We start from the raw sequence: 18534 nt of genomic DNA, 5'->3' as shown, positions 1-18534 counted from the left end.
TCTCAGCCAGAGTTTGCACGTACATTCCTCCATCAAAACAGTATTAATCACACTCCTGCCATCTCGGGGTGCTGGAGTAGCTCTGCATTTCCCAAGCTTTTTTTTTTTTTTTTCTTCTTCATATTCTCCAAGTCCACACACTATGGTGACTGCCACAGGAATACCTAGCAAATTTACCATCTTCCTTCTGAACACTGTAGGTCTAGAACAGGCTGTAATTTAATAGCTGGCAGACCCACACTACCTGTAAAACAAAACTTTGTTTACTCTTGTTTTTTTTACTCTTGTTTTTTTACTCTTACTTTTCCACTCTGTTGGAAAATCTTAGACGTGACATCTCAGGACTAACAAAGTAGGAGGCAAGCAAAATAGCATTTCTTATCTGAAGAATTTTCACACCTGACAACTTTTGAAGTTTGGGGGCAAAATGCCTGCTGTGTTGGCCCTCGCCAACATAGTCGCTAGGAATGCCTTGTGCTAAGGTGATCAGATTAAAAGTGAAAAAAAGGACGTGGGCTGTAAGGAGCCTCCTCCCCTTCTTAACATGTGCTGCAGAGTGATGCCACCTGCATCAGGTCACAGATGTCAGTGCAGATGGTGTGTCACCTTATGTAACCTGGCAGGGGCCATACGCTACTAGGACATCGTGCCTGGGTCAGGTTATACAATTGTGGAGGATGTGTTTGAGCCCGACGGCACAACCCAGCATCTGGGCTGGGGCCTGTGTCACCCTATGCCCAACGTGAATTACAAGGACTTGGAGAAACTGGGACCTATTGCAGTCAATAGATTAAAGTATGTAAGGTCTCCAACACAAGAAATCCTCAAGTAAATAAGGATCAAAACAAAGCACAAAGAATGGCACTAAGAGGTGGTGGCAGCAGCATGTTCAGGATGGGTACAAGGAGGGAGGTGTTTATCCCTGCGCTGGGTAAGGAGGCTGTGGAGCTCCCTACTGCAGGCTGCTATGGATGCTGCTGCTTCAGGCTGTGGCCAGGAACACCATTCCTGAGCAGACCCCTCCTGTGTACTATCAAGAACTAAAACATTCTTAATGTACATAAACTAAATAGGCTATTCCCAATACTAAATTATTTGTATGGGGTTGTGCTCATTTCTTACTAATGAAGGCCTTCACCTTTTTCTCCTGGTCTCATTTCCGGGAACTCCATTTAAACTCCCTCTGTTCCCCTTCCTACCTTCTTGTCATACTTTGTGAAGCTGCTACCTTTATTTCAACTTTAAATGACTTCCAATGGTCTCTTGCACCATAAAATATACCGAGGATTACTGAAGGATTACGATTACAGTCACCATAACCTGTTTTATTTTTGTGCTAAGGGGCTGTAAGGAACATCAGGGAAGGTATTTAGAGGAACACCAGGCTGCTGGACATGGACTCGTGATGTGGGATCCTCTTGAACATTCGGCCAGCTTCACAATCGCATTTCCCTCCCCCCCCCCCCGCTGCTGCCCCCTTCGCTTTTTATCATCTTATACTTTCTGCCCACTGGCCTTTCGCCCCACACCGCCCTCCGCACGCGGCCGCGCTCCCTCAGGTGCGCTGAGAGGCCGCCCTCCCTGCGCTGCCGCCAGCAGCGGCCATTTCCTCTCCTTCCCCCCCACCTTCCCCAGCCCTTCTCGCCCCTCACCGCCTTCCCCACCGGAGCCGCGGGCGGGACAGGGCATCTCCGCCCTCATCCTTCCCTTCCCTGCCAGAGGGAGCCCCGAGCCGCGGCTGCCGGCGCGGCTGCGGGTGGGGCGGTGGGCGCTGCCATCTCGCGGCCGCTCGGCGGGAACGGCCGCCATGTCGGTGCGCAAGGGCTCGCGCTGCCGGAGGGCGCTGCTGCGGGGGTCTCCGCGGTTTAGCCGCGTATGCTGGAAAAGGGTTGCAAAATGTGGAACATGTAACATTTTTATTAAGAAGAGATGTTCTCTGATGTTTGATCTTTGTAATCTTTCAAGAGTACTCAAGAAGAAAGGAGATTTAATCCGTGAAACAGAGAGCAAGCGCCAAGTGATTGCCAAGGTGTTAGAAAGACAAATGAATTGTCCTGTTTAGGTTTAGGGCTCGACGTGTTTTAATGCTCTGAGATGTAGGGGCAGGTTAACAAAGCTCGAGAAGAAGGATGCGCCACTGATAGCAGACACAGAGAATGCAGAATTTACTGACAACAAGGACACTTGTCAGAACCCACAAGATAAGGAAGAAACCAATAAAGCCGACTCATCAATTCTGCTGAAATCAGCTCCAGCTGATTAAAAGGTAATCCTGGGAGGGGCAGATGGTGACCACTGACTCGGGTACCACCGACCCAAAAGAAGGGAAGGCCCGAGCATATGGATCAGTTAGCATTGGAAGTGAGAGAATCATTAACCAAGAGAAGACAGAATGCTAATTAATAAGAGAACTATGTAACTTGTAGCCAGTGAACACTAATTCATTTGTTTGCTAATATGTATAAATACTGAAGACTTTTGATAGTTGGGGTGCTTGATTTGTGGAATACCAGGGAGCAGCCAGGCTTGTACAGCTCTGAAGTAAACATCAGTGTCTCTCTCAGTGTGTAATTATTAGTGTGTTGCACACTGGGTAATGAATCTGATTTTTGTGGACAACAAAGGGGTTTGTGAAATAGTGAGCAACCCTGGGGTTTTTTCCCCATGAAAGTAAAAAGGGGACAAAAGGAGAGGTGGTTGGTCTTGAGTGCCATATTGTCACTGAAGGGTGAGGAGGCAGAATTGGAAGACCTGTTGCTTTGGATTTCTCCAAGACTTTTTTTGTCTTACAGAAACCCATACTGACCCATTCTAGAATCCCTGACAGCTTTTCCTGCACCTGAAGGCAATTACCAGATCAGGATTTCTGCACTGAAGGCATCGCAGCAGGGTGATCTTGCTGTGAAGCTGCTCCATTTTGTTGGGGATCTCAGCTGTACTTTACATATCTTTTAGGGATGGAACATGCCATAGCCAGCACACCTGTATTGTATCTCCCAACCCAGACATTTGTAGGGCATTATCTTTATTGTTAACAGGGAAATGATTAACAGGAGCACTAGAGCTTGGACAAGTACTAGAGCTTTATGAAGAAACTCCTCCCTGTGAGGGTGGTGAGGCGCTGGCACAGGTTTCCCAGAGAAGCTGGGCTGATACCCCATCCCTGGCACTGTTCAAGGACAGGTTGAGGTTTTGAAAACCTGGTCTAGTGGGAGGTGTCCCTGCCCGTGGCAGGGGGGTTGGAATGAGATGGTCTTTAAGGTCACTTTCAACACAAACCATTCTGTGATTCTATAAGCAAACTTCTGACCAACCTTCTCTGCTGCTGTTCCGTCACTTAGCTTCTCTCTCCTTCAAGATTTAAATGTGAATTGTTCAGATGTTTATTGCTTTAGAACGACATTATTTTGTCAGCCACTAGGAAAACAGAAGTCATAAAGCCTTAGAAAACACAAATACGGTTACCACCTCTTAAGTCTCAAATATATATAAACTTGAATATATATTTCCTTAGAGTACAACTCATGTAGTAAAAATTGGCTTCCCAGTTTGGAATGAGCACCTGGTCTGTGATGTTAACATATGTTTCTCTGGAAGATATCAATGGGAAAGAAAAGTCTGGAAAACAGCCACTGAGAGTTGTGACTGATGGCTTTTGAAGCTGTTTTGTGACCTGTGGAGATCAGACTTTAATCAATAAATCTGTCTCTATTGTCACTGTAAGATGAAAAAGTTTGCCGTGTCAAAGCTGAAAGGCCTATTTTTTTTCCACTATTCAACATTTTTTTTCCTCCTCATGTTCATTGGTGACAGAAAGGAGCTTTGTAGAGATGCAATACATTTCATAAATTAGTTCCCATCAGAGATATATTGTTGACTCCTGGACAGCAAACAGGGAGTGTTGGAGAAAACACTTAATAAACATCAGCTTGGCAGCAAGAAGAGAGTAAACACGGTTGCTGAATTGTTTTGTTTCAGTCTGTGGGGGGAAATGAGCCAAAAGAACTTCAGGTAGCAGTTAGGATCTGACTGGTAAGCACTGATGAGAGACTGCTGAGGAAATAAGGGAAAAAAATAATCTCATGCAGCGTATATTGCTTTTGGGATTGAAGCACAGTGTTCAGGCCATACATATGGCAAAGTAGCCTTCTTCTTGGGGATACACTGTGCTGCTGCAAACACTCCCTTTCTGAGAATTGCTGGGGCTTAAGGGTCATCCCCTTGATCCTCCCTCTCTCAGGAAAGAGGCGAAAAGATTAAAAAAAACCCCCAAACCTATAGAAATAAAGAAACAAACTCCAGAAGCTGCTCCTGGAGGAAAATGGACACACATGGCAGGAGTAGGGTAGCTGTATCCCATGCCTGTGGTCAGCATGAGGTGGCAGAAAGGCAAAGTTTTCTGCCACAGAGGCTCTGAGAAGTGAAAATATGGGAAGAATGTGGCTGCTTGTTTTGCCAGAGATCACCCTCAAGATGCAGATGTTCCTTAACGAGAGGCAGTAAAACTGATTGTTCTACTTTCAGAATTGTTGATGTAGTAAGGGGATTTAGGGATGAAATTAATTCCGTGATTGTCCTGTCCAGGGCAAAATGATGAAAGGAAAGAATCCCTGATTTAGAGGCTTTGGAAATGGGGAATGCACAGAGTCAGGGAAGTGTGTGGTTTTTCTTTGTTGTTCTTGTCACTCTTTCAAACCAAATGTCTGATTGTACAAAGAAAGTGTGTAGCCAACACAGCTGTAGAGCAAAGAGAAGCCTGAGTTTTGTAAACTGAAGGAAGAGCAGGAAAGACCCTTGTACCAAACAGAGTAGTCTGTTCAAGCCTGGTATTAAGAGGCTGTTTTATATGGGAAAATACACCTGCCTTTGGTGGAGTATGGTCTTGTCAGGATCCCACACTATTTTAAAATACTTCTTCCAATGAGTAGGCAGTGGACAGAGACAATAAGAAACTGGACAAGTCTCAGGAGTGGAATTTGGTCTTCAGTCTTTTGCCATTTTAGTGGAAACTGTCCAGCTCTGCTCTCAAAAGCTGCAAACTTTGTACAGGTCCCATGCCCTATTTCTGAATGGATTCTTGGACACCCAAGGAGACCTCATATCACATGACAGCTGTGTTCATGCAGTTGTTTAGATGACCTGTACTTTTAATGAACAGCACTTTACCTTAATGAAAAATAACAAGTGCTTGTTCTGTCATGAGAAGAAGAGGCACTTGCTCTATTCTGAGATCTGCAAACTGGAATCATAATTCTCAGTCTCTGCTTTCCTCCCCCTTCATCCTGTTGGGAAATGTAAATGGATATCTTATTCTGGAAACTTGGTTTGTCATTTGTGTTAATATAAGCAGGACAAAAAACTGTCCTTAATTCTAACATTAATTTTGTAAGTCACCATGATACAAATGGTAAGTGCTCTGCACTGAGTCTGTTACCATAGAAAAGCTAAATGCTGCCTATTCCTGTGCTGCTGTACTGCATTCACACTCTCACAGTCATGGATGTGGTTAATTGCTTTTTGTGATTTGCCGGTTGTTTATAAGAAGTGAGTGCCTCTTAGGAGACTTATTAATGTTTTCTTCTTTGTATTTCATTCTCTGATTAGAGAATAAAAAAATACATGCCATGTAAACCTACACTTCCCATCCCACATTGCATCTCTTCTCGCTGCAGCTGATTTACAGATTGAAAAGTGCTAGTGTGTGCTGTGGTCTTTCATCTCCATGTTTAAAATGGCCTTTAGGTGTGATCAGATTTTCTGCAAAATTCCATACTCTGAAGCATTTCTTCATCCCTGGTATTCTTCTGTTCTTGTTTTTATAATAGTGGTTGTCAGTCTGCTTCGCTCTGTGATCTGTGGTGGAGAGGGATCTGCAGTTCCAGATTGCAGTTACCAGAAGGGATGTTTTATTTTGCTGACTAAAAGAAGGCATCTCATTTTCTGATACCAGGTGGTGTACTCACCTTTGCTTCTTTTCCTTGCTTGCTTGTTTGCAAACTGTTCTAGAGAGCTGATGCACTGTTACCATGTGCTGGGTTTTGTCCAGGAAAGATAAGCATGGCAGACTTTTAATAGGCTACAGATAATTTTAAAGAAATAATTTTACTGATAGCAGAGAGACAATGCTCCATGTTTAAAACACAGGAACTGGTCAGCAACTTGCCCAATTCAAGCAAAGTGTATTATCTTGTTTTTATTCTTCTCCAAAGAGGGATCCTTTTAGAATTTATTACTGGCAAATGCTTAGGAGATTAACCTGTTTTCTTAATGGTAATTTATAGTGATATTATAATCTGCTCTGTGTAATGCTCCATTCCCCAGAGGAAATAAAAACAGGTCCAGCATGAGGAAACCCTGTTGCTGTGGATTTGCCCCCACTGATATTCACGCCCATCAATAGCAGTGTTTTTGATTCTCCTCTGCAGGAGTTCCTCCTGGAGTCTCCACGTGTGTGGGCTAGACTATTTCTGGAAATATGCCCTAAGAGAGAGGGGTAGAGCTTAGATTTTCAGTGTGCTTGGGCAAGGCCTCCCATGGTATATTTATGACATCAGATGGGTGAAGGTGGTGGAATATGTCAATGTATCCAGCTCTTTTTTTTTTTTTTTTTTTTTTGACTAAAGCTGGTTTTAGCAGGGATAGTCAAAGGAACATTCAGCATGTTTTGGAAATCCTCCATGAAGCAGTCTTTTCAGCAGCACAGCCTAGTGGTAAAGTTGTTGCTACAGACAGGAGTAATAAAGCAGTGGGGTGCTGACAGCTCAAGGAAAACACCATCTAATTTCTTGTGTCTCTGTTAAAAACTCCCTGGTCCTGGAGGGAGGGACATCCATCTGCAGCTTGGCCAGAGGCATGCCAGTCATTCTGCAAAGCCAGATCTCTGGAGTAGGGCTTCTCAGCGCTCCCTTTTCCAACTGGAAAAGAAATCCACAAAGCAATTTTTACTTGTTTATTTTTAATGGACTCCTTTGACTTCCTTGAGGTCAGCACACAAAATCAACACGTTTCTACATTAGCATGACATGGTGTAACCACAGGTCCCCTACAGAGCTCTTGGTGGATAAACTCAGCAACCATCCTCTCTCTCCCCATTCCACGTCTCCTGCTTAGTGGGGATAACAGCCAGTGGTTTCAGCTAAGGGTTGTATTAACATCTAAAACACGTCTTTCTCTGCAGTATCTGGAAACAATGGGAACTAGAATTAGCAGGGAAGACAGTATATAAATGTTATTCTTTTATAGCTGAGGAAAATGGTTGGAAATGAGTTATCTCTGATGGATGTGCAGGTAGCCAGACATGCAGAAATGTGGTAACATATTTATCACACAGCCTGCAGTATAGTTTGCTTTTTATTTCATTTGCTGCTACTGTTGGGCCTGTGCTTGGGTGGGGAAAGAAGAGGATCTGGAGGCTCTTGGTTTTTCTCTCATATATAATTTAATCAGTGGGCTGGGTGAGACTAGGGAACTTAACCAGACTGGCTCAGGAACTCGAATTTATCTCCACGTGGAATAAATTCTCATTAGAGTTATTGTTTTGTTTTCCTTTTCCCACCCAAATGATAGTGAAAATTAATGGAACCCGTTACAGGTCTTATTAACTGCAGCTCATGTTTACTGTGTCTAGAAATGCCACCCTGGGAATACACCAGAAGCACTGTCAGACTGTCCCTGGGCCAGGCTGCAAATGATCTTCCATAAGTTTGCTGAACAGGAGAGGATTAAACTATTAAACAGCTGAATGAGGTGGATGGTAGGGTTGAAAGCCTTTGATCTTAGGCCACCAAATTCAGTCTAGCAGTGGGAGTTAGCTGTCCAGCAGTAACCTCCACCTGGAAATCATTTGCATCTGAGAATTATTTCTTGGCCCAGGTGAAGTTAGTTGGGAATCTCAGGGAGCTTCTGAGAAGGTAGATGCCCACATCACAGAATTATTGTCCCAGGGTGCTAATAGTCTCAGCAGACACCGTGTTGGGCTTGGTTTTATCCCTGCGTTTGTCTTACTTAGGAAGAAGCCTCCTCCTAGGAGACACAAATTACTCCTGCATCTGTTAGATGGGGTGTTTCCATTTCCTAAACTTTCAAGTTCAAATCTCTGATTTTCTAGATAAAGAAAAATAAATGTATGCTATCAGTTTTAATAATGACTGAACTTGCTGATGGCTTGAAAAGGATAAACTTGACTGTGCCTAAATCAATCTAAGATGTGTCCCCAATATTGCCCGGTTTTAAGCCCCTAAGAAATCTTACCATCATTTCTAGCTGCCATGTGCAAGTTATTGCTTAAGCAACACTTTGTTAATAAAATGTTTTGCAATTCAACCTTCTATTGAACAGGTAGGGCAGGCTAAATGAGATAAAGATAAAATTAGAGTTGGTGGAATGATGCTGGATCTTAGACATGCACATACCTTGTAAATTTAGGATGAATTAAATAGCTGCAGAGCTTAGTAAATAGAAGAAAAAAAAAAGGAGAGGGGGAAAATTGTTTTTTCTGGTACTGGGAAATATCAAAACAGGAGTTCAGTTTTAGTTTGGGCTTGTACTGTCATATTGTCCTGTTCAGAAGGAAGTGTGTGTGTGGACAAAATGCTGGCAGCTCGCAGAGCCAGAATTGATGTTAATGGTTGGGAAGACAGGGCAATGTAGCCAGTTAACAAAAGAGCTTGGATCTGTGCAGAAGATGATTTTGAGCAGATACACACATATAGAGAGCAAGATTAATTTAGAGACCTTTGTCATTAAAGCAGATTTTTGTATGGTTTTGTGTGGGATTTAAGGGGGATTAAATGTTTGACATCACTTTGCCTGCACAGGCTATGTTGAAGAGGTTACTGAGTGGGTGATGGAGAATTTAAAAACGCGCCTTTGCTGAAAGAGTGGCAGCAATGGATCAGAGGAAAGCAGCCTGGCCAAGCAAACTGCCCTGCCTACCACAGTGCTGAAAACAAGGTGCTTCTGGTTGGACAGCAGATGCTGCAGGGATGTAGAGCTGAGGGAATATTTATGATTTGCCAAAATATGAGGGGAACTCGGTGAGGACATCAGAACTGGGATGCCCCTGTCTTCTCTCTTCAGTGATGCCTTGCTTCTCGTGCATCTTTTGTGTGCTATGCTGTTTCTAAACGGTAAAAACACTAAAAATAAGAAGTCAGCAAGGTGGATTGGGTGATCAGGTGCATTTCTCTTTTGGAAGAGATGGTCCTGGTCATGAAACTTCTGTTCCTCACCTGCCTATGGCCAACAGCAGTGCTACACAGTTCTCACAGTCAGCATCACCGTCTTCACCGTCGGCAACAAATGTCATTCTCAAGAAAACATAACAGGTAAGAAATAGACTTTATCTGTCTGTGTTCATCTGGTAAACTTCATGCTGTCAGCTACCTTTCAACACACCACTTTGGTTCACTGTCCTGTTCTTCCAGTTTCTGGCTGTATAGAATGCATAGTTTTGATAGGGTGTTCCCAACAAAGAAATGGTGAACTGTTAATTAATTTTTCATAACCAGACATTTCATATTGTGATTTCATGAATGTTTCATATATATGCAGTTATGTACCCACTCACACCCACACGCAGCTCTTTTACCTGGTGTGATACAAGGCTACCAGACTATTGCTGTGATGTTTCAAGTATTCTTGCTCTGTAACTCCCATCATAAGAAGCAGAAATGCCTTCCAAAGTTCTGTGCCAGTGTCACAAAGTGACTTCCATTACCTAAACAGCAGGGTGGCTCCACTATAAAGATACAGAAGACTTTTTAATGGCACTAAATGAGGTAAATGACACCTTATTTGTAGTGATGACACAGAGTGTTCCCTTTCTGGAATATACTTAATGCTTTTAGACATTGAAGATTGTCTCTGTTCTTAGTCTTTCCAGTTGAGTAGCTGGTTGAAAATGAATACAGAGGTTTTTACCTGTACATTTCTGGGCAAAGTGTCAGTGCTTTTCCCCTATGAAGGCAGCTCACATCTGCCATGTCAGGTCTCTCAACCTGTTTCCAGATTAATCTAATACTGTGTAAACAGACCAATGGCTGCCAGTGATAATTCAAGAAAAATTCTCTTTCTTGGAAATAACTAGCTCCATTTAAGGAAGGAGAAGAGATATAACTTAGATTTTTCAATGTGCTTGCCCCCCCCCCCCCCCCCCTAAAATGAGCAGTGTACAAATAGTTTATTTGCACAATATCACATATTGAAGAAAAGTTAACATATCTGGGCTCCTCTGATGTGTTTAAGCTGTGTTTTTTTTTCCTCGAGTTGCATGCTTTGCAGCAGGTGTACAGCTGTTAACCTCGTGTATCACTTCTCATGCAGTGCTCCAGCAGTGAAATGCCTCTGGAACCCTGCATGTCTTGATAAAATCCTGTTTAGCAATGCAAGGTAACGGATGACACAACAGAGGTGCCCAGAGGTGCTGTGGCACTCAGTACTTCTGAGTTTCTATTCGAAGTTATGGGTCCAAGTTTGGTGCAAGCCAAAAGCTCATGAAAAGAATGGCTCTTCAGCAGGCTGTTTCAAACGGAGTGCTGGTGCACAGTTATTTGTAACAACAAAGGAAAATAAACAGAACTAGCCCCAGGATCAACATAAAGTTTAATCTGGTGCTTTGCTAGTCTCAGGAAGCAGTTAAGAATCTAATGGAAACAGAGTAAAATACCTTGTATTTTAGGTAGTGGCAAGGAAGGTCTCTTTTAAGCTCAGCTGGTACACTTTTGTCTGTGCTAAGAAAGGAGCATATGCTGCTGTTGTTTGCATTTATCCTGTTCTGCCATAGCTGAGAGCAGTTGCTCCATCATTGGCATAAAAAAATCACAAAGCAAGAGGAAAACCTGGTGGTAGGAGACAGGAAATTTTGTGGTATCCTGCTGAACATCCTCGTGCAATATCAGTGTTAGCACAGTGTCCTCTCCATCGTCACAAATCTCTGCTGGTACATGCAATGGATCCATGTGACAGTCCTGTGAGACAGGCACAAGTGTGTTATCAGAAAGAGAGAATAGGAACAAGGAGGAATGCTAGCACTGCATTCTCATCTGGTGCTGCCTGGTGTGGCAGTTTTCTTTACGTAAGGCATCCTTTGGCATCCCACATCCTCATTTCCCAGGTCCTGGTGATTTTGAACCAGGAAGAAGACTGCAGAATCTGAGCCACAGGGGATCCTAAAGCTTAACAGCTGCAAATCAGCTTTTCTCTGCAGAGGATCCAAATGTGTTTAATTTCTCTTCGTTTCATTCTCTGCTTTTGTTCTAAAGGCTGCATTATCCTCCGATACATTGCAACAGGGTCTGACTTTCCACCTTTTTCTCTCTGGGGGAAAATCTTTCAGCCAGCACTAGGGTTATCAAGGACACGGCTGACAGATGGCCTTGGTTAAATGGGTGGCCTTTTAAAAAGAATCCCATGTGAAAATGTTACTTAACCTACAAGTTCCACTGTTTTAATAGAGTAACCCAATTCTCCCTCCAAAGCTATTTGTCTGCATTCTCCTGTAAAGAAGATTTTAAAGCATTAACCAAAAGTACATGAGAAAGCGATTATTGTCATGGTCCATTTCCTATAGCAAAGAACAAAACATTTGATTGTCAAAATATTAGGTTTTTTGACAGTACATACTGCTGATGTTACTGAACAATTAGAAATGCATTTTCACGTGTGTGAGAGAGAACTGTGCAATTTTGATTATTTCATTTATCTGGGCTTCAAGACTTGATAAATGTATGAAAACATCTAAGAGGTCACACTGCTGGATAACCCCACAGACTCCCCTTGGAATAAGATTTCTGTAACTTCTACCTTTTGGATACCTTTGATTTAGTAGTAGCCAGAGTATCTTGGGGACACAGCACTGGGAAGAAACTTATGGCCATGACATCCAGGGTATTCTTTTCATACAAGGAACCTTAATAGTGTTCTTTTTATAAACTTACCTAGTTTCATTCTGCATATGAAAGGGTGCTAGGGAAAATAACCTTTCTCTAGTTTCCTACAAGGACTTTTACCATATCATTAGCAGAGCTCTGAAACAGAAGAACAGGCAAGAAGGATCTTTCCAGGGATCCCCGTACTATACTGAGTTTATAACAAGGGCTTGCAAGCACAAGCTTGGATGAATAAGGACAGGGCAAACAAGATATTTTCCCCTAATATTCACAGCTGTATCAAGTCACCAAATTCCCCCAGCAACATCCTGTGTTGGATGTAATTTTTGCAGATTTAGTGATCTTCAGTGGATTTCTTTTCCATGAACTTGTCCGATTCCTCCTTGAACCAGCATAAACTTTGGATAGCCTGGTAAGTAAAGACAACCAGATGGGACACGAACCACATCAATCCCACGAATGCCATTGGTTTATGGAGCTACACTGATGGCATTAAGTGATTAAATGCTTTAACCAAAAATGGTCTAAGTACCCTTGAGCAGACCTTTTACCTTTCATTTGCTAATGGTTTTCAAGGCTAGGTAGGAGCAGCTAAATTTGTCTTTAAAATCCCGACACATCTTTGTCCATTGTTAATTAATTCAGAATTAGCTGCTTTGGTTTTGTAGACAGTGACTAACTGCTCTTTGAGAGCTCTGGCAAATGCCAAGGTCCATGCAACAGCATTGGGTGGGGAAGTGTCAAAACAGTATTCCTCACTCTTTTTCAGCCAAGAAGTTAGTGCTCCCATTAATTTAATATATAAGTACCAACAAGAGTGAATTCCCTATGTGAGCTGAAACACTTCAAGTGCTTTTTATGACCTCTTTTGGAATGTAATCATAGATTGCCATTTAATTTGCATAATGTAAAACCTTGCCTGGAATACAGTCATGGAAAGCACAGCTATAACTGAAAGCAGTAGTTTCTTGAGCATGTGCCTCACAGAGATCAATAAATAATTATCATTGCCCAGATCTGTACCAATACCAAGGCATCTGTCAGAGTTCCCTTAGTTACTACTACCCGAGAGATGTAAATAGAGATTTCCTTTCCTTAGGTGCATCTGTCTTCTAGTGGTTTCACCAAACCATCTGCTAATGGTTTCACCAAAATTTCTTCACCAAAAGGGCTGTCAAGCCCTGGACCAGGCTTCCCATAAAGGGGATTGATTCACCCACCAACTCTGGAGGTGTTTAAAAGATGTGTAGGTGTGGCACCTAGGGACATGGTTTAGCGGTGAACGTGGCAGGGCTGGGTGAATGGTTGGACTCGATGATCTCAAAGGTCTTTTCCAGCCTAAATGGTTCTGGAATTCTGTGTGGGCTTTTCCTCTCAAACACCACTGCCTGACATCTGCCATACCATGAATGTGTAGAATCAGTGGCTGTATTCAGACCCCTAGACCGTGGTGTGCTGCTCAGATCTGCACAATCAGGAGACCAGAGTGCCAGGCCACTGAAATATGATCTGTGTTTTTGCTGTGCTTCTGTAAGAATGAAAAGTCTATCTTAACTGATCTCAGGAAGCTTTTCTGAGACTCAGGCTAGTTCGATCTGTTTCTCCCGCTTTTTAATGGAATTGGTACCATGGGAAGGAGCACTCAAGAAAACACCTGCTGGTGATTTCACAATACTGTAGTGCTGATGAATAGTTAGATTTATTTGGAGTAAACAAATACATGCATGAAACTCCCTTTGAATCAACAGTTAAATAACTTGAGTGCTGCAGTGAGGAGAATTTAATTCTGTAACTCTTAGCCAGGGAGCAACATCTGGAGCCCAGATGCTGATGTTAAAGGAGTATCTGCTGGAGAACACTTCTTAGCTTTGGGCTGGGGGAGCAGCAAAAGGAGAAAAAATGTGAAGGAGAAGTGTATTATTTTTTTAATTATCTTAGAAAATTTTATTAAGGAATTTTATTAAGTTTTGGTGCCTTTACAGATGGAGTGTTACCAGTGTCCATGAAATTCCTTCCAAGTACCATAAAAATATATCTCTGCATATAAACCTATTTTCAGTAAAGGTTTATATTCTGCCAAAGGAAGGATTGAAGGTATTGAAGAAAAGACACAACATGTTTGTAATAAAAATGCTATTCTGATTCCTACAAGATCTTGCCTATGTTGAACAACCACTTTTGATAGCAGCTAGAGATAATTATACAATTCCACTACTTGTATATAAAACATCAGCTTGAATAGGCTGTTCAAGTAAGTGGGCACAAAAGATGTTTTTCATACAGGTGCTGTGTCTGTTTATTTTGTCCTCATCTGGGAAAATAGAAAGAATATAAAAATCCCATAAGGTCTCTTCCCAGTGGCTTATTAAGTCGAAAATTCCTGCCCTGGTAGCTCATGTTTTCCCTCTCTTGTCCAGGGAATGTCTTTCTCAGTCACAGACTTGCTCCTTGTGAGAAGTTGTAATAGATGAATCAGAGTTCCAGCCTGCTTCTTCAAGTGAAGTTGTCGGAGCATCCAACAGGCATTTTCCTTGGCACATCAGATGACAAATAACCTCATGCTTCCCAGCTGTATTAGCTGTGCCATGGCATTATGAACATAATTCATCATTTTCTCCTCTCCCGGATCCCAAGCAGCAGAATTTCCTCATGTAGAGCATTGCAGCTGTTCAGTTCTGCTACCCATTCTGCCCTGATACAGGCTTGCTCTGTGGTGATTTTAATTCTCTGAAGCATGGGCTTTCATTTCAGCATCACATGATTTTCATGCTTAGAAAACTAAAGTCTGTATTTGAAGTGCCTCATGGACCTTCTGATTGCCCTGGTAATTTGATTCAGACAACAGTGCCAGACACATTCAAGAATACTAAGGTAAATTAATTTGTTCAAGCCCAACAGTTCTGAGTAGCCCAGCAGCCACCTCATCATTCCTGCAATGTAAAAGTAATTTCTTGGGCTTCTTTATTAAGAAAAAAAGGGAGGGAAGGAGAAAAATAAGCAAATAGAGGCATACACCTTATCCTAAGGTATTCCATACCTTCCCTTAAGCAGTGTTTGACTACAAGGCCAATCTTCAGAACAGATTTCTATCATTCAGTCGAAAGTAATAATTAGAGTTGCTGCCAGCAAAGTCCCAGAGCATCACAGAAGCCATGAAAGAAATTGTGTCTAGGGAGAGTCCCTTGCCTGTGGCAAAGCAGCTGTATTCAAGTCATTCCTGCAAATAAATGTCTGATCTATTCTTAAACAGCCTGAGTGCAAGGAGTCTCAAAACCTGCCCAAGCAATACGTGCCCACGTTTCACTGTTCTCACCATGAGAACACTTCTGTGAGAAAGGTGTTCCTAATGTGTACAGTAGAACATAGAATCATGAGATCATCTCATTCCAACCCCTCCTGCCACGGGCAGGGACACTTTCCACTAAACCAGCTGTCTCAAAACCCCATCCTGCCTGGCCTTGGACACTTCCCGGCATGCGGCATCCACAGCTTCTCTGGGCAACCTGTGCCATGGCCTCACCACCCTCACAGGGAAGAATTTCTTCCTGATATCTAACCTAAACCTACTCTCTTTCCACTTAAAGCCAGTCCACCTGCAAGTCCCTAGATCCAGGATCATCATTTCTCAGTCCTTCTAAAAAATTATGGACTCATTTGAGCTCCTATGAAAAATCCCACATTTATAATAAAAGGAATAACTGTCTCTATAATATGGTTAATGTATGAAGTGGTTAAACCATGGATATGTGGTGTTATTTCCAAGTTTGATTTGCAAGTGTTTATGTGAATACTAACTTCAAACAGCTCTCTTCTCTTGTATAATGATAGCTACAATCTCTGAGGAGAGCAGAAGAGGATCTAGTCGTTCTTCCTGGGACTTCTTTTAAATAATTGGTGTTCTTCATGGACCTGGGCACCCTCCTACCTCATTTCCTAACGTTTCCCAATATATCTTTGTCCAGCTTTATTAGCACAGTTGTTACCCTTAACATTCCAGATTCAGCTGTCCGGTATTCTCAGGTCCCTATTTCCTGTGACTAGCACTGTGAATGTCAGGGCAGAAGAAATAAATTAAGTTTCTCACTTTTTCTTTTTTTTTTTTAAACACAGCAAACGAGAAATTAAAATGAGGAAACTTGACAGCACGAAAGTCCGGCCACTTAAATCTGAGCAACTTCTTCACATAGAGGACCATGACTTTGCACTGAGACCTGGATTTGGAGGTAAGCAGCACGTGTCTGCACTGTGCTGGTTAAGAGTGTATCCTCTCTCTGGAAGTTTACTTGAACTTTGTCACTTAAAATGGAATGACAGACTTAATGGAAGCACACCTCATTTGTTGTACTTGAGGAAGTAAAGAAAGAAGAAACACAGAAATGCTTGAAGGCAAAGGGCTTCATTGTGTTTAGTGTATCAATAGGAGAAACTGTTCAAATTGTCTGTTTTGCAGAACTAAGTGAAAACATTTTATTAGAATAAGGCTCTTTGAGAACAGTGATTAAGGTATCCCTCTAAACTGCACAGTCTAGTAGCAATTAGCAAATTACAAAGTCATCAGATTTATTTTGAGGGATTGAAACGATCCATCAGTTCCTAAATCTGTTTGCTGTGTACAAAATTTAAAAAAAAACCAACGACCCACAGGCCTTCAATTTACTATCATGTTGTTTCTGTGCTCTTGGGCACTATGGTGATTATTTCTTCATTTAACTAAATTGCATCTGGATCAAGGGAGTAGTCAATGGGATGTTCACAGTTTAGATTCAATTTTGACTCTCCTTCATGGAAGGGAAAATGAGAAAGCTGCCCCACTAATAAGCTTTGTCTGAGCCTTTGCGTCACCAGTTCTGTTTTCATGATTCATGAAAATAGACTGAACCACTCTGGATTATGAGAGCAAAATAAAATATATGAGGACCAATAAATCAGTTGTGTAGACCAACACAGATTTGGGAGGCAAGCTGAGGTCTGGGGAGCTGCTCTTGTTGACACCAGCTGCTGGGATCTGGGGCCTGGTGATCATGCCAAGAGGGAAAATGGGTAAGGAGAACCTCTTTGGATGCACTGGGAAAATGTGAAAGGGTTTCTTGTTACTATAGAAATGTCATGTCAGATAGCAAAAACCTTGCCTGATTTTGAACAATAGTTGAGATACAATCTGTTTCTTCGCAACGGAAGTTCAGATTACTTCTTGCCTAATACCTGTCTCATCTAATATCTGTTAGTCCGGACATCTTCTTGTTACCTCACAAAGAATTTAAATTTTTGAGAGTGTCACCTCAGAAAGGAAGTAGGATTTCCATGAGAGCAGACAGCGGTTTGGGATGTGCTTTATCTCTGGATCATCCCAGAAAACGGCACTGATGATGTGTATAAAAGCAGCTTTGAGAACATAGCCTGTGATCTGGCAATTGCAATTTTCCATGGGCAGTGAGGAACTTTTACACCCAGAAAATCTGTACCAGGCTTTTTTGCCTTGTCCTTTTATTTGCAGATGACTTGTCACAGAGCCCATTCAGTTCCTCTTGAAGCCAGCTGTAGTTTTTCCACTGACTTCAGTGCACAGGCCTCTCACTCATCATGTTGCCCTGGGTATGATTTCAGCTGTACTCCTGTCTTTCAGAAATAGCTTTCAGCAGGAGAGTGCCTCAGCTCTGCTTCTCCTCTGTCACCCACATGCCACAGTGGCACGGGAGGCACCTTTTCAGTCTAATACTTCATATACTTCCAAATTTTCAGAACTCTCTTAATGTGTGGAATGTGAATCTCTCTTAGACTAAAACAGATCCATTGGCATTTTTACAGCACAGAGTGAAAAAAGTCAAAGTGAAATGAGAGTCAATCCCAAAGTTATACTCCATAGTTCCTGTTTTAGCATTGATTTCAGTGGTGTTGCGGTATAAGGAGCGGTTTGGTGTTCATAAGGCAGCAGCAGAGATTTAACACACAATTGTGACCATCAGTGGACAAATTTCTCTACTGAAACATGAATCTGAATAACATCCATGGGATTTTTTTATGACAGCACACATGGTGTGTGGGTTTCTCTGAAGAACACTGATGATTGTGTACAGCAGAAGGAAACTTACCTAGAGAAGGAGAAATTAGACATACCATTGCTACAGTCATTGCCGCAGCAGTTACAGCATAACCCTTAACTGCATCAAGACTTAGAGCACTGTGGCTTTGTGCTGTTAACACAGGTGAAATTTTGGGTTTGTTTTCATCAAATTTAATGAAGCAGCTCAGCACCGTGACTTATGAAGGGCTTGTATCTGTCATGTGCCACATCACATGATTTATTCAGCTCAGTACAATGCATCAGTCTGCAACAACAAAAAAAAACAGATTAGAAAAGCTGTATGAAAAACAAGTATTTATTCTTTACCTGTAGAAGAGGGGTGGGTTTTTTTCTCTCTCCTCTACCCCCATTGTGATTTTCTGGGTATGTCAGGGAGTTGGAATGACCGATTCTGTTAATCTGGCACCACTGTGCCCCTTTGCCTGAAAAGGTTACTCATCCTTTGCACCAGTTTAAGAGAAAAAGTAGCTGGAAAATTCATGCTGTTTTGAACTGCTGGAGATTCCTCAGTTCAGGGAACTCCTAAATCTAAGTCTGCCTTGTTTGTTTTTCATTTAGCCCCAC

The 18534-nt window shown here is 42.2% G+C and overlaps 1 protein-coding gene across 2 annotated transcripts in view; it reads left to right on the top strand.

The window, feature by feature from the left end:
• The first annotated feature begins 1842 nt into the window (after positions 1–1842).
• The window catches only part of GABRR3 (gamma-aminobutyric acid type A receptor subunit rho3), a 34806-nt gene continuing 18114 nt past the window's right edge, over positions 1843–18534 (top strand). The window contains exons 1-4 of one of the 2 annotated variants that reach the window (XM_048295633.1): positions 1843–2266; positions 5826–5950; positions 8817–9326; positions 15999–16111. In XM_048295633.1, the coding sequence (XP_048151590.1) occupies positions 9199–9326; positions 15999–16111 (241 nt within the window). In that variant the 5' untranslated portion in view covers positions 1843–2266; positions 5826–5950; positions 8817–9198. The remainder of the gene's footprint in view (positions 2267–5825; positions 5951–8816; positions 9327–15998; positions 16112–18534) is intronic. The other variant, XM_048295632.1, reaches the window with a different exon arrangement.

The sequence above is a fragment of the Corvus hawaiiensis genome, chromosome 2 (genome assembly GCF_020740725.1).
Source record: "Corvus hawaiiensis isolate bCorHaw1 chromosome 2, bCorHaw1.pri.cur, whole genome shotgun sequence".
NCBI classification, from domain to species: Eukaryota; Metazoa; Chordata; class Aves; order Passeriformes; family Corvidae; genus Corvus; species Corvus hawaiiensis.
Note: the sequence above shows the minus strand (reverse complement) of the source record. Positions and strands in the feature narration are given on the sequence as shown.